This window comes from Festucalex cinctus, chromosome 20, assembly GCF_051991245.1.
Source record: "Festucalex cinctus isolate MCC-2025b chromosome 20, RoL_Fcin_1.0, whole genome shotgun sequence".
Taxonomy (NCBI): domain Eukaryota; kingdom Metazoa; phylum Chordata; class Actinopteri; order Syngnathiformes; family Syngnathidae; genus Festucalex; species Festucalex cinctus.
In genome coordinates, this window is record NC_135430.1 from 16,471,706 (window position 1) to 16,485,382 (window position 13,677).

A 13,677-nucleotide genomic window follows, 5' to 3' on the forward strand; every position below is an offset into this window, starting at 1 on the left:
AATTGCACTAATAAACTAGCCACTAGAGGGTGCTAGAACTGCACAAATGGAAATCATCCTGACTTTTTTTTTTTTTAACAAATGTGTTCCTTTTAAATATCGTGAACATGACGACGACGATATTGTGGCAGTTTTAATATCACGATATTGCCCTTATCGTGACATCCCTAGTGTTTATGTACCATCTATCAGACATATTTGACAGTATGCCGATCCACTTGTCCAGGGGTGTCGTGTCCCTTTGAATTGACAAAAAGGTCTCCTGGGAAATGTAGTTTAGCAATTTCCTATATTTTTTAATGTTTGCATGGATGGATGGGACTATAGAGACAATGCAGATGCATTGACACTCCTTCCCCCCCCAACAATTCCTGCTGTCCAACAAAAGACATAAAGCTGTGACAAAAAACAGTGGCGACATTGAGAAAGAAAGAGCCACTTAAGTGAGGCGAGATCAAGCAAAGAGCAAACAAAGCGAGAGATTGTGAGTGCCTCCAACTCAATCAGAGCGCAGCAGGCAAGCGCCCCATCAATCACTGTCTGCTTGTCCTGTGGCCGAATCACGCCACTGTTTGAGTGGTGGACAACCACCAGCAATTTGAAGCCTGCTGTGTGGAAACACAGTTACCTAAAATGACCCTGAGGGATCTGGGGGGTCTCGGGCTTAACTTCCAACAAACTATATTCCCCTCAAATGCCCTCATGGGATCTAGTTAATTCTTTGAATAAAGTATCCTGTACTTGTTGAGACCACTTTGTAAATCTGTTTAAGCACAGCAAAACAAGCAGGAGACTTAGCACAAGCCCTGCGTCAATCAAAATCACAAGATGCAAATACTGGGCAAAACAAGTTAGGCAAGCCTGGACAGTGGACAGTCTATACATGGCTAAGGTCAAAATTCCGGTTTCTAAATCATTCAGGGATAACCCATTCACACATGAATATTAACTATATTCATATAGGAGATTATGGTCTTCTATATGAATATAAAGAATATATACAGTAGTCATATATACGTGGAGTGGACATAGTTACTGATGTACCGTATTTTTCGGATTATAAGTCGTAGTTTTTTTAATAGTTTGGCCGGGGGTGAGATTTATACTCTGGTGCGACATTATTAACACATTATTACATCATTTCACATGTTATTTTCACACTAAACCGCAAGAGGGCGCTCTAGGCCTGTGTTGATAATTTCAACATTGCCGGTAGAAGAGGAAGCGGCGCATCGTCTCGCTCGCTCCCGAGTTGGGGGAGTTGTTTAAATGTGACACCGAGGATGAAGATTTCATTGGATTAAGTGATTTGGGGTGAAACTGCTAGTTTTTAAACTTGTTAGCATGTTCTTTATGCTAGAGTTATATGAATAACTTGTAGTGATGGGAACATAATTTACTCACGGAACGTTCGGACGAAAGGAGAGTTCCGGGTGGGAAGGTTTTGTTTTGTGGAAAAGGGGAGTTAGCCTGTTAGCTTCTAGCTGAGTGGGGAGTTGCTGTTAAGACCTCAGAAGCTGATGTCAATAAAATTCCAGCCTTTGGCTCCGTGCTTCAACGCTCCGCCTCCGACTCCCGTCACTGCTCGCTACAAACTCTTAATATGTTACGTCGTTACCGACATCACCAGGCATGTCAGTCATGTAACGTTATTATACCGTACGCTTATTCAGCCTGTTGTTCTCTATTTTATTTTTATTTTAAATTGCCTTTCAAGATGACATGTATGTATGTTTTTGGTGTTGGATTTTATCAAATAAATTTCCCCCAAAAATGTGACATATGTTTTTTCCTTCTTAATTATTAATTTTTTGGCTGGTGCGATTTATAATCCGGAGCGACGTATAATCCGAAAAATACGGTATATGTGCCCGTATCTAAACCATGAAAAGTGGGCAACATTACACAAATAGGTCATTTCTGTTTTTAACTTTCCATAGCCAAAAGACCAAAATGGCCAAAAAATTATATTCATGTTACTCACCGTACTAATAAATTAGTCAGTTTCCTCTCCGTTCCATGTATATATGTGTGTAAATATTTCACCATAGCAACAGAAAATAATGTGAAAACATCACGGGAAAATCAATGTATGATGATGGTTAGGCCCGCTTAGTGAGTGTCAACGTAAGATGGCCGCCATGTTAGTTGTAGTTTCTGTTCTGTAGACTAATTTTCCTTTCAAATAGCATTTCGTTGTCTGATATAGCATTTATACGAAGAAGTATTTGGGTTAGAAAAAGAGTAACCTGGGGCGACTGAGAGCGTATTCGGGATTTTGCGCGTTTACATAACCTTTCAAAACCCGAATATAATTAATATTCAGGTTTTGAAACTGTTATTGACTGCATGTAAACAGTCACTATCTGTGAATGAACTTGAAACTCACTTGATTCTGAACTTAATCCTTCTTTTCTTCACTGCTTATCCTGTTCAGGATTGTGGGGACCCCTGCTGACTTCAAGCAAACGGCAGACTTCACATTGGACTGTCAAGGCAAACGTCTTCATTTCAATAGAAAATACATTTAAACATGATTTTCTAGTTAGAGTTCTTTTTTCGTAGAAACATGTCGAAGCAATTTAGAGAGCAGTTTTTGTTTTCCAGAAAGAGACTTCCAAGTAGGGTGGCCTGGATCGGTTAGAAGTTGGAAAGAAGTCCCGCAAGATGAAAGAGAAAGAAAAAATATTTCAACGGCGTGCTGACATCTGAGCAACATTCCATCCCGAGCAAACATGTGCCGCAACACCCGACATCGTGAGGAACAACCAAAGAGGCGGACTTTGAAATCCAGCAGGTTATTTATGAACACTGGCCCTTGTCCCCTTCTTTTCGCTCCCCTCCTTTTCCTATATTCTTCCGGCTGTGAAGTGCATCTCCCTCCCGCTGCGAGCGAGAGTGGCTCACCTCCCGCTCGTGGTCCGGTTGTGCATGAATCAAAGTGGCGACAGAGCAGCGGGGAGGATGGCAGATGCCACAGCCGGAAAGCTTTTCAATCAGGTTGCCCTTCCAAGTCTTAGCCAAGGTGAAACACTTCACCAGCAGATTACAAAAAAAAAAAAAAAAAAAAGGAGAGAGAAAAAAAAACAACAACACCCACGGTCACTCGCACTGCTTTTACATCGCACGTGTGCGATAGCCTGCTTTAATCCTGCTCATTAGCCAGGGAGTAACCTTTTATGTTTAAAAGTGATGAAGAAAGAGAGTCATGAGAGTGAAGGTCAATGATGTTTCTGTATGCCGGACTTTTCTCTTGCCTCTGGTTAATTGATAAGGTGAGCACTTAACATTTAGAAGCATCGTGGCTTTCATTTGCCTTCAGTGGATCACCCGCTTGTTAACTTGTGGATTTTGGCAACAAGTAATGGGAATCAAGATGAAGTTTTACCATGTTGACAAAACGTGTTTGCAATAATTGTTGTGAGGCGCAAACGAGAAGTGTTCAAAGTGGATTGCTCAGTCTGCTGACGGGGTGCAATTTCAGATGCAATTTGATTTCCATTGTCATCAACTGCAACTGCTCTATTGGTGTGCAAAATGCCAGGTGCATAATTTGGGACACTTTTGTGGAAGGCGGTCATTAAGAGAACCGTTGCCACCCAACACGTTTGATTTTGTCAATTGCAGCGCCACTTTGGACGCCCGCGGCGTGGATGCCATTCTCTCTGAAGAGAAGTAAAGGATGACGACTGAATTCAGAGAAGGCAGTTACATAAACGCTAACTTCCGCCAAGGTTGCTCAGAATTGCCAATTGTTTCATTTATTCTTCCCTCATATTTCTCTCTTGGCTAGATAGATTTTTTTTTTTTAATAGAAAAAAGTTCTCATTTACTCCCAATAACGTATAAATACGTTTTTTTAATGCTCTAAGTGTCCCAGACGTATTTATACGTTTTTTTTATTTTTTTGTTTTTTTTAAATATATATATATATATATACTAGAGCATACAGAAGACTTTGATGCAGCCGCTCAACTGCAAAGAACGGTTGCAGAAATGGTAGTTATTACACAAGCAGCCAGCAGGTGGCAGCAGAGCAAAGGAGATCAACCAGGGCCAGCTAGAAAAAAAGCTATAGATAGGGAATAGATCATTTGAATCAGGTGTGTTGGAGGAGGAAGCATCTAAAACATGTAGCATAGCAGCCCTTGTGAACCGGATTTAGACATTCCTGTTTTAGACGTTTCCCTTCTCTGACACACCTGATTCAAATGATCAGGATCATTATCTGAGCTTTCCGATGAGCTGATCTACTTGTTTTTGCTTGTAGAAAAATACTAAGTAGGAAAAGTACGGTAGCAAAATTGCAACATACTCTTTAGTTTCAGGAGTAACCGAACACGTTTGTTTTAAGTCACCACCGCCATCACAACAGTTGATAAATGACCGCACAGTCCACTGCCCCTCTCTGGTGGGATTGCAGTGGGGGTAGGAGGGTTTGGAGGAGGGGCGGAGGAGCTTTTGGACTTTCACGGAAAGTTACAGCTGTGCAGGTCCACCTCTATTCATCACGGAGTTCCTGTGGTATTCAGGTGGAGGGGTAAATAGGATTGAGAGAGATCACCCTAAAGACCCTTCCCTCCTTTCCTCCCACTTCCCAGTAACAGGTGGCACTCTTTGTCAGTCGGATTTCAAATGTCAAAGGAAGATCTAACAATAGATCCAGGGTACAGTCATACTCTGCCCCCTCCTCTTTCCTGAGCTTTGGAGTCCAAACCTGGTTCGGAATACCAGGAAGGGGAAGGTTGTCTGCTGGAGAAGGGCGCACAGCAGAGAATGTTTGCCTTCCCAGCAGGCCGAGCAGCTCCACAGGAGCAAACACGGCAGGAGATGTGAGCGGGTAGGGAGGCGGAGGGAGCCAGAGTCAAAGGAAGACTACAATTCATTAGAGGAAAGAAGCGCCTTCCAAGCTTTGAGTTACGGTCACCTGAAGGCAGGGGGGCTGCGGCACATTTTGAAACGTGGTGAGGCGGGATGCTTTCGTGCTTTCACCTACACAAAAGGCTGCTTGAGAAGGCATTCTTGAAATAACTTGGCTTGCCTAGTAGCGCGCCGCCATATATCTCGTCCGGCCCCCTTCTCGACAGTTCTCTCGGAATTCTTCTCCATAGAATCCAGAAAACTCCAAGTCCCAACCTTGATAAAACACGTGCCACACAACATAGACTGACTGACTGCCTGACTTGGATTGATTTTACAAGACATGTTTTTCGGAACGGTCAGCAAATGTGATGTTATCAATGATTCATGAAGGACTGCCAGGATCATATGAATTGAAAGCTCCTTCTCCTCCATGAGTCAGCAGGGGGGGGGGGAGTGAGATGGCGAGAACAGCCTGCAGCTACAGATGGACGATTGAAGGTTTCGCCTCGGTTACACATTTAAAAAAAAGAAAAAAGAATGGTTAAAAAAAACAACTGTGTTCTGTTTTAATTTTTAGATCAAACACTCTTTAGAGTCTGCTTGAACAATATTTTTTTTTTCTCAGATGTACAGCTGAAAAAGCCAGATAGGCTGCACAATATTTATATCGCCAAGTACAGACAAGCCGTTAAAGTGACATAAGTGGAGAAAAAAAGTGCAATTAAGACGAGAAAATCCGATCATTCTAACGAGAAATTTTCAAGAAACTTTCTCATTAGGATGAGAAAACGTTCTCGAAAGGTTCTCATTTCTCTTTCTGAAGTGCTACATAAGCTAACGCTAGCAGAAAAAGGTGTTACTCATTCAAGCAAGGAATTTTCCCATACTAATGAAAAACTCTCGTTAGAATGAGAAAGTTTTCTCGTTAGAATGAAAAACTTTCTCATTCTAACGAGAAAGTTTCTCATTCTCATAAAAGTTTTTCATTTGGATGTGAAAACGTTCTCATTCTAACGAGAAAGTTTCTCATTCTAACGAGAAAGTTTCTCATTTGGATGAGAAAACTCTCATTCTCATAAAAGTTTTTCATTAGGATGTGAAAACGTTCTCATTCTTACGAGAAAAGTTTCTCGTTTCTCTTTCTGAAGTCTTGTAGTCTGCTAAATAAGCCACCGAGCTCATGAAAACTCGTTTCTCATTCTAACAAGAACTTTTCTCATTCAAATGAGAAAACTTGCTTATTACAAGAAAGCTTCTCATTAGGATGAGAAAGTTTCTCGTTTTAATGAGAAACATTTCCTTTCTTTTTCTTTCATTTTTTTGTTCAATGAAACATACTTATTCAACTGATTCTATCAGAGCAAATGGACTTCAAATATTTGTCCCACACACAGGCCACAAACTTCGTTACCCGCCAGGGTCGGCCCTCTTCAACTCCGCTCTGTGAAAGTCCACAACAGTGCGTGAAAGGTAAACACGTTCCGCATTCAGAATCGCAAGGCTCACTTAGTCGCCTTATCTTTGTGATGAAGTGCTTTCCTCCTCCTCCTCTCAGGATACAGGCCCGTGCACTTCCCCAAACAAACCCGACGAGGGTATCTCGCACATACAACACCACCAATGCGTCCAGCCCTTTTTTTTTTTTTTTCTTCTCTTTTCTACCAGCACCACGTTGAGTGCTTCTTGTTTGGTTTGCTGATAACAGCCATGTTGGGGAACATGTGGCGCATGTGTGTTCCATTTGCCCACTAATTAGATTGCAAAGGCTGTGCACTGAACCGTGCACTGTGCCCCCCCCCCCCCCATGTCTCTGCAGCCTCCACCCACTGTGCCAGTCAATCAGATAAGAACACCATTCTGTCTCTCATCAGTGTCCATTTTGTAAAGGCTGATTTTGGTGAATGAAGTTGCAACATGGAGAATGAAAAAAAGCATAACCAACTACACTTTACTGTCCAAAACAACCCACCCACATGTGACACATTGTCATACCGTGAAAGGAGCAACATATATGAGCTTCTGGCTAAACTTGAAAACCACCAACGTGTGGCTGATACTAAAGTGAGAACGCCACACAAGCTGGAAAGTAACGTGTAGTAGAACTCAAGATCCATGGAAACAGCTCCATTATAAAACCATTAAAAATGAAACATCAGTGCATCTGGTTAAAAATAGAACCATTTTGAGGTCAGGACATTCCAGCTTTGCAGTGCAAATCTCTGCATCTTTCACATGAGGCGTCAAATTATGATATTTGTTTGTGTTTACAAGTGGAACCTTGGAGATGATCCGACATGCTTGTCCGACTTCGGATTCATTCGGATGTGGATTTGATTTTTCTCATAATGAATAGCGATTGAATTGAATTAATCGCTTCCAGGGTGAAACTGTTAAAAGTGGCAACTTCAAAATAAAAAAAATTAGGTGAGTTTTTTTTTTTTAAAGCAATCTCATGTAGCTTACTGAAGTGACTCAAAATTCCTTGCAATACACATACCGGTAATGTTACGTCATCTAGTCCAAAACATGGTGAGTTTCGTTATATATTCAGATTATGATGACAGTATTTATATCCACGTGCACATTAATATTGGTGATCAGTTACATTTGTTTGTAAATATAGGCGTTGTAATGTTCTTTCTCGACATAGTAACTAGGGATGTAACGATATCCAAACATCACGATACGATATCACGATATGAAGGTCACGATACGATAATTATCACGATATTGTGGGGGCGTTGGCGATATTTAAAATAGAGAGGTCATACTTTTTTATTAAAAAAAATAAAATAAATTGTGCTCTTGTACATAACAGCAATGCATATAAACCACCTAAAATCTCTAATAACAATATCGAGGCACTTACTTGCTAATGCAAGCACACATTGATCGCTTCACGAGCAAATTAGGTTCCCCTTCATCTGACAATTAGCATAGATTTTAAACATAGAAGGCCAAAACATCCCTAATGAAAATGATATTGCACTAATAAACTAGCCACTAGAGGGTGCTAGAAGTGCACAAATGGAAATCAACCTGACTTTTTTTATTTTTTTAACAAACGTGTTCCTTTTAAATATTGTGAACATGACAACGACGATATTGTGGCAGTTTTAATATCGCGATATCACGATATTGCCCTTATTGTGACATCCCTAATAGTAACTACGAGAGGCAAACTTGCGTGAATGAAATCAAAAAAATATTGCGAGTTTCATTTTAGTATTTTAAGACTGCGGTGAGAATGTGTCACATTTTTTTGTACATATGCCAACATGATAGACCACTTGCACACAAAATAATTTTTTTTTTTTTCTCCTTTCTCGAAGGAAAAATATGAAACCTGAGATGGTTAGAAGTGCCTTCTAAATGATGGTACTTAACGCCATATACCATTTTTTTTTTTAAAAATAGCATTATAAACTAGCAAACAAGTGCAAAATGAACAAGCAATACATCATAATAATGACGTGGATGAGACAAAAATGTCCAATATGGCAGCATACAGTGTATGTCATTATTTTGATACTTAATCGGCTTTATAAAAAAGAAAAAAGAAAAAAATCAAATAAAAAATCAGGGACTCAGATGCCATTGATATTTGCAATTTCCATCTACATGCACACTGCCTATAATAGAAAGACGGAAAAGGAATTTCGAGTTGTGTATTCTCTTAAACACCTTCTGAGTGCAAATCCTACAGTTTTGTCCCCAAATGTCAGCAAATGCCAAATAGTGAGACCGTTCGATTTCGGAGGTTTTACTGGCAATATTTGTAAGGCGCAGCTCCGTAGGGTCGTTAATAACAATAAATCACATCGCCTCTTGCGAAAAAGACCAGCGAAATCCTGAATGATCCAACAAAGGCCAACTTTGACAATCCCACCCTCTTGTCATCCTGAAGAGCTTCCTTGAGCTTTTACAGACTGTGTTGAGACACAGGAAATTCATTCCTGGCTAATTTGATTAGCACGATCATTGTTGCAGGCATCCCCCCCCCCCCCCACTCCTCCTGTCGCTTCCTTGGACGGTTTTATAGTCCCTCTGGTACTGAAACCTGACCCAAAAGAAGAACATCCAGTCTTTAAATACAACCAACCATTCATCAAAGCTTGGTTAAATTGGGACTCAAATCTCGGAGAGAACTGCAAACAGATACAGGAGCCATTCAGGGAGGGACAAAGGGAGAGTGGGTCCAGGTTTTTGGGTGGAGTGGGGATACAGTAACAGGATCCTGGACTCTCTTGAGCCCTGCAGCGTAAACAAACAGCTGAGACAGAGCGGGGCAGAGGCTCCGATGCACACGCAGACAGGCAATTGGAGCAAAGGCAGTCTGGCCAGCTCAGGCTCACCTCCAGGCACCCACAATGACATCGACTCATCACATTAGTGTCCGTCTCTGGTTTCATCTGCTCAACCTATCAATCTGACCACAGATTGGCGAACGGGACTCCCCACGACTTCCCTTTTTTTTTGATTGATTGACCGATTGATTATCATGACGATTTTTGCAAACATATCACTGGAACTTCTAACTTCAGAGGGGAAAAAAAAATAAAAAATCCAAGTCACTGCTATGAGTCAGAGCTGCAAAAATTCCCTCTAGTTATGATTTGTCTGCCCTGACTCCGACAACAATACATGACTTTTATTAGCCTAAAACCATGTGACTCCTCCGTGCCACAAAGACAGGAAGTGAACACATTTTACAACCGCAGACATTTTCGACCTGAAGTGAAAGCGCGAGGTCGCATCGAACACTAGATGGCGCAGTTTCACGTGCAATATAAAAGGTTAGAGAGGCGAATGGGGGCCACTTCAACAAAGAGACTCATGTCAAATCTAGTCCACTTTGTCCAAAAAGTACAATTTACACCACACATTTTTTTTCCCCCTTTTCCCACTTCGCTTAGCACATACTTGCACTCCCGATCCTCCAGGTCAAAATGCGGATTGAAGTTGATGAGGATCCGCTGGTGGGTGCCGGGGGCCGAGATCACCCACGTGCAGCGCTGAGAGGACGTGTAAGACAGCGGGTAGCCGGGTGAGGTGAGGTAGTTGGCGTTTGAGATTCGGATGTTGCCTCCGCATTTGTCTGCAAAAACGGGAAGTTCACAACTGCAGGTCAACTCGGGTGGAAAGAGAAAAACAGCTGGAGTGAATCTGTGTATGGCGATACTATTGATTCATCATATTTAGTCAACATCTTCAAATATGCAGATTAAAAGAAAGTCAACCCTAAGCAGAACGATCAGGGCCGATTTTTTATTTTTATTTTTTTATTTAAGTAAGCTAATCATCAACCAATTATTTTGTAATAATTTGGTGCTCCAATATTGAGAAATATTTATTTACTTATTTCGCTTGTTTTGGTTTTAATGTCAACAAACAAGTTTTTTTTATTTTATTTATTTATTTATTTTTTTAAGTAAGCTATTCATCAACCAATTAATTTATAATAATTTGGTGCTCCGATATTGAGAAATATTTACTTATTTAGCGTGTTTTGGTTTTAATGTCAACAAAAGTTTTTTATTTTTATTTTTTTAAGTAAGCTATTCATCAACCAATTAATTTATAATAATTTGGTGCTCCAATATTGAAAAATATTTATTTACTTATTTAGCGTGTTTTGGTTTTAATGTCAACAAACAAGTTTTTTTTTTTTTTTTTTTTTTTACGTGTAAATTGAACAAAAGTGCACATTTGGAAACTTAAAAGAAATAGTTTAAGTGTTCTAACATGAATGTTGTAATTATGTGACTCATAAAAATACTTAAATAAATATAAAATAATAATAAATAAATAAATAATAATAAAATAATAAATAATAACAAATACTTTTTTTTAAAACTGATTTTCGCTGAGGCTGTTACTGTTGTTGTGACTGTTTTAACATTTGAAGGAAATGTGTTACATTTCGATCTTTTTAGTGACTTTTACTGAGAGTTTGCCAGCGGATTAGTAAGGATCACAGGGGGGCTAATCTTTAAAAAAAAAACAGTTGGGATTAGTAGTTGCCATGCAGAGTATACATAAAGGGATTATTTCTGAGATATCAGATGTTACTTACCGTTTTTGAAAGCCTTGGCCACCAAGAGGAATCCCATCAACAGGACAAAGACTAATCCACAATGCATCCTCGTTTCGTCAAACCCAAAATAAAATTAGCAACAAAAAAAAATCCCAGATGAACTCATCCAAAAGTCTCTTGGCTGCAAAATTTTTTTATTAAATAATAAAAAAATAATAAAAAAATTAGTCACTTGTAGTGAGGCTGCTTCGTTTGTGCTTCAGGTCGCTGGCATCCTGTCATTCAGCTTCTGTTTCCTCTCGCATCAACTTGCCTGCACTTTTCTCCCTTGCCCGGAGTTGGCCATATCCTCGCCACCGGAGCCGATAAGCCGATAAGTGTGTCAAGAAATGATCCAGTCCTCTTTTTTTTTTGCGTCCTTTTTTTTTTTTAGTCAAATGGGTTGCAGCGAGGAGCGATCATCAGCTGTGTGGGGGGGGGACACGTTTAAGCAGGTGTGAGCATGCATTGGAAACTCATGTGCGCTTTTGACAAATCGAACAGCATCAAGTCGAAGTTGAGGACACTACATAACTTCAATAACGACCATCTCGTATACAGGTTGAGGCTGGCCCGCTTACGCGTTGCACGTTTTTGTGCGTAAAAGCGCAGCTGCTCGTTCTTTCGCTTTCCTTTCTCTCTTTTACCACACTGTCTTCTCTTTCACAATGAGCAAAGACATTAATGAAAGATTCAGGAATATTCAAATTGATTTCGTCTTTTCCTCTCTTTAACAATATACACCCAACATAACTTGTGTGTGCTCAAGCTAGTTAATTTCCCCAATAAAAGCTTGTTGCAACTTGAATAATGCCGTTTTTTTTGTTCTCTGTTGCTTGCACATTCTGCACGCACTTGTTATCAAGATGCGAGCTTGCCCCACAGCACTGACACACAAAAAAAAAAAAAGCACTCAAATTCAGAGGGGAACCAATTCAAGCATAAATGATAGTAGCAGAATTGTGCTCAATGCTGCTTTTGGGTCACGCTGCACAAATAAGAACAAAGACGGCTTGTGCTTATTTACCTTCAATAAATGTGTGCAATCCACATCATATTGTGCTTTCAGGCCCGTTTGATTAATAAGATAAAAAGTGAACGTTAGCAGTTAATTATTATTCAAGTGCCCGCAAAACCACTAAATATCCGCATTGTTATAATTAAAAAATAAATGAATGTGATAGTCACCTGTCTGCAGGAGAGTGCAATTCAGTCACTTCCGAGCTGAGCCTGCCTCAGAAAGTCTCACATAAAAAAAGTGGTCTTTCAAACAAAGCAAAAAATAAGTTCATAAACCAACGGGCGAAAGAAAACAATTTCGCCGATTTTCCTTCCACGTCAAGACCGAAGACTCCTCGCTCTCTTCCCGGCATTCACGCGCGCTTCCCGGGCTGCTGTTCGTTCCTCGCTCGCTCGTCTCGAACCCCCCCCCAAAAAAGTGTTCCACTATTTTCATACGATGTGTTGAAATATGATAAAAGCGACGGATAAATCCACAGCAAGTTTCTCCCCCGTCCGCGTCTCGTCTACGTGCATGCGCCGCCGCTGCAGCCGCCGCCGCCGCCGCTCTGATGGAAAGCGCCGAAGATTTGGAGCGGCTGCCAGCCCCACACGCCCCTTTTTACGAGCGATGAGTACGCGGGCGCGCGCGCGGTCGTCGGCGTGCGCGCGCACGTCGGTGCGCGAGTTTTCGCACAGCTGTTTTTTCTCTTGGAGAACGATGCGCGTTTATCGGACTTCGAAGGAGTTTGCAGGGCACGTTTGAAGCCGATTTCTTGTCATTAGACTACGTTAATACTCTACTTATTTCGGATATTTATTATTCTTCACTTGAGTCGGCCTGTTTATTTTTCTGAGGACTTTTTACTGATTTTTTACGTCGTCGTAATAGGCATTATATTGACTTTTTTTTGCAGCTGGATAAGACGAAGAGATATTGGGATGGTCTACCAAGAGTCAGAAAGAAAAAAAAAAAAAAAAAAAACATTTTTTAGAATACGTTTGTAATTAAGTACATTTATGTATAGCCTAAATTCTTAATTAAAAAATGTGATTTTTTTAAAATATAAATAGAGATGGTACCAAAAAAAAAAAAAAAAAAGTCTAAAAATTGGTCAAACCCGCTATTTGGGTCAACTTGACCCAACTTTGGGTTTTTCTATTATGAACCAATTTTTGAGGCCATCTTGTACAGAGAAATTATGTGATTTTATCCACAAACAAACAAACATTGCCAAATTGACGCAAGTAGGCCTATAGGTTGGTCCAATTTTTGACCAATTTTTTTCCTCCAGATCGACACCAGTATGAGCACTTAACCCTTGAAAAGTCGATACCGATACTAAGTACCGACACCAGTGTACTTATGATACATTAAAAAAAAGACGGATAATTAAAAAAAAAAAGAATTATATATCTCAATATAGCATTTTCATTCAACACTGCATGAAATGAATCATCATTTCTATTATACTTTTACCATTTGTTCATAAAATACATAGACCACACTTTAGTATTCATTTAAATAAACACATGCATTCTTAATGGGCATTTCATACATAAAATTTCCCCTCCCCACAAAAAACAAAAACAGATTTTTTTTTCTAGAAATACAATTTTTTTCCCCTTATAATTGCATTAAATTAATGGCAATTTTCCATTCTTCTCATTTCTAATTCCTGATCATAAAACAGCCAATAAGGCCGCGTATCATCCATATACCAATACCTGGTATCAGT

General features: G+C 40.1%; 1 protein-coding gene across 4 annotated transcripts in view; it reads right to left on the reverse strand.

Moving 5' to 3' along the window:
* Nucleotides 1–13,677, reverse strand: part of nrp1a (neuropilin 1a) — a 201,049-nt gene that overhangs the window by 64,265 nt on the left and 123,107 nt on the right. For 3 of the 4 annotated variants that reach the window (XM_077508598.1, XM_077508595.1, XM_077508596.1), the window contains exons 4-5: nucleotides 10,940–11,365; nucleotides 9,787–9,961 (exon numbers count right to left, since the gene is read on the reverse strand). In XM_077508598.1, the coding sequence (XP_077364724.1) occupies nucleotides 9,787–9,961; nucleotides 10,940–11,006 (242 nt within the window). In that variant the 5' untranslated portion in view covers nucleotides 11,007–11,365. Of the gene's footprint in view, nucleotides 1–9,786; nucleotides 9,962–10,939; nucleotides 11,366–12,127; nucleotides 12,537–13,677 lie in introns of those variants that run through there. The other variant, XM_077508597.1, reaches the window with a different exon arrangement.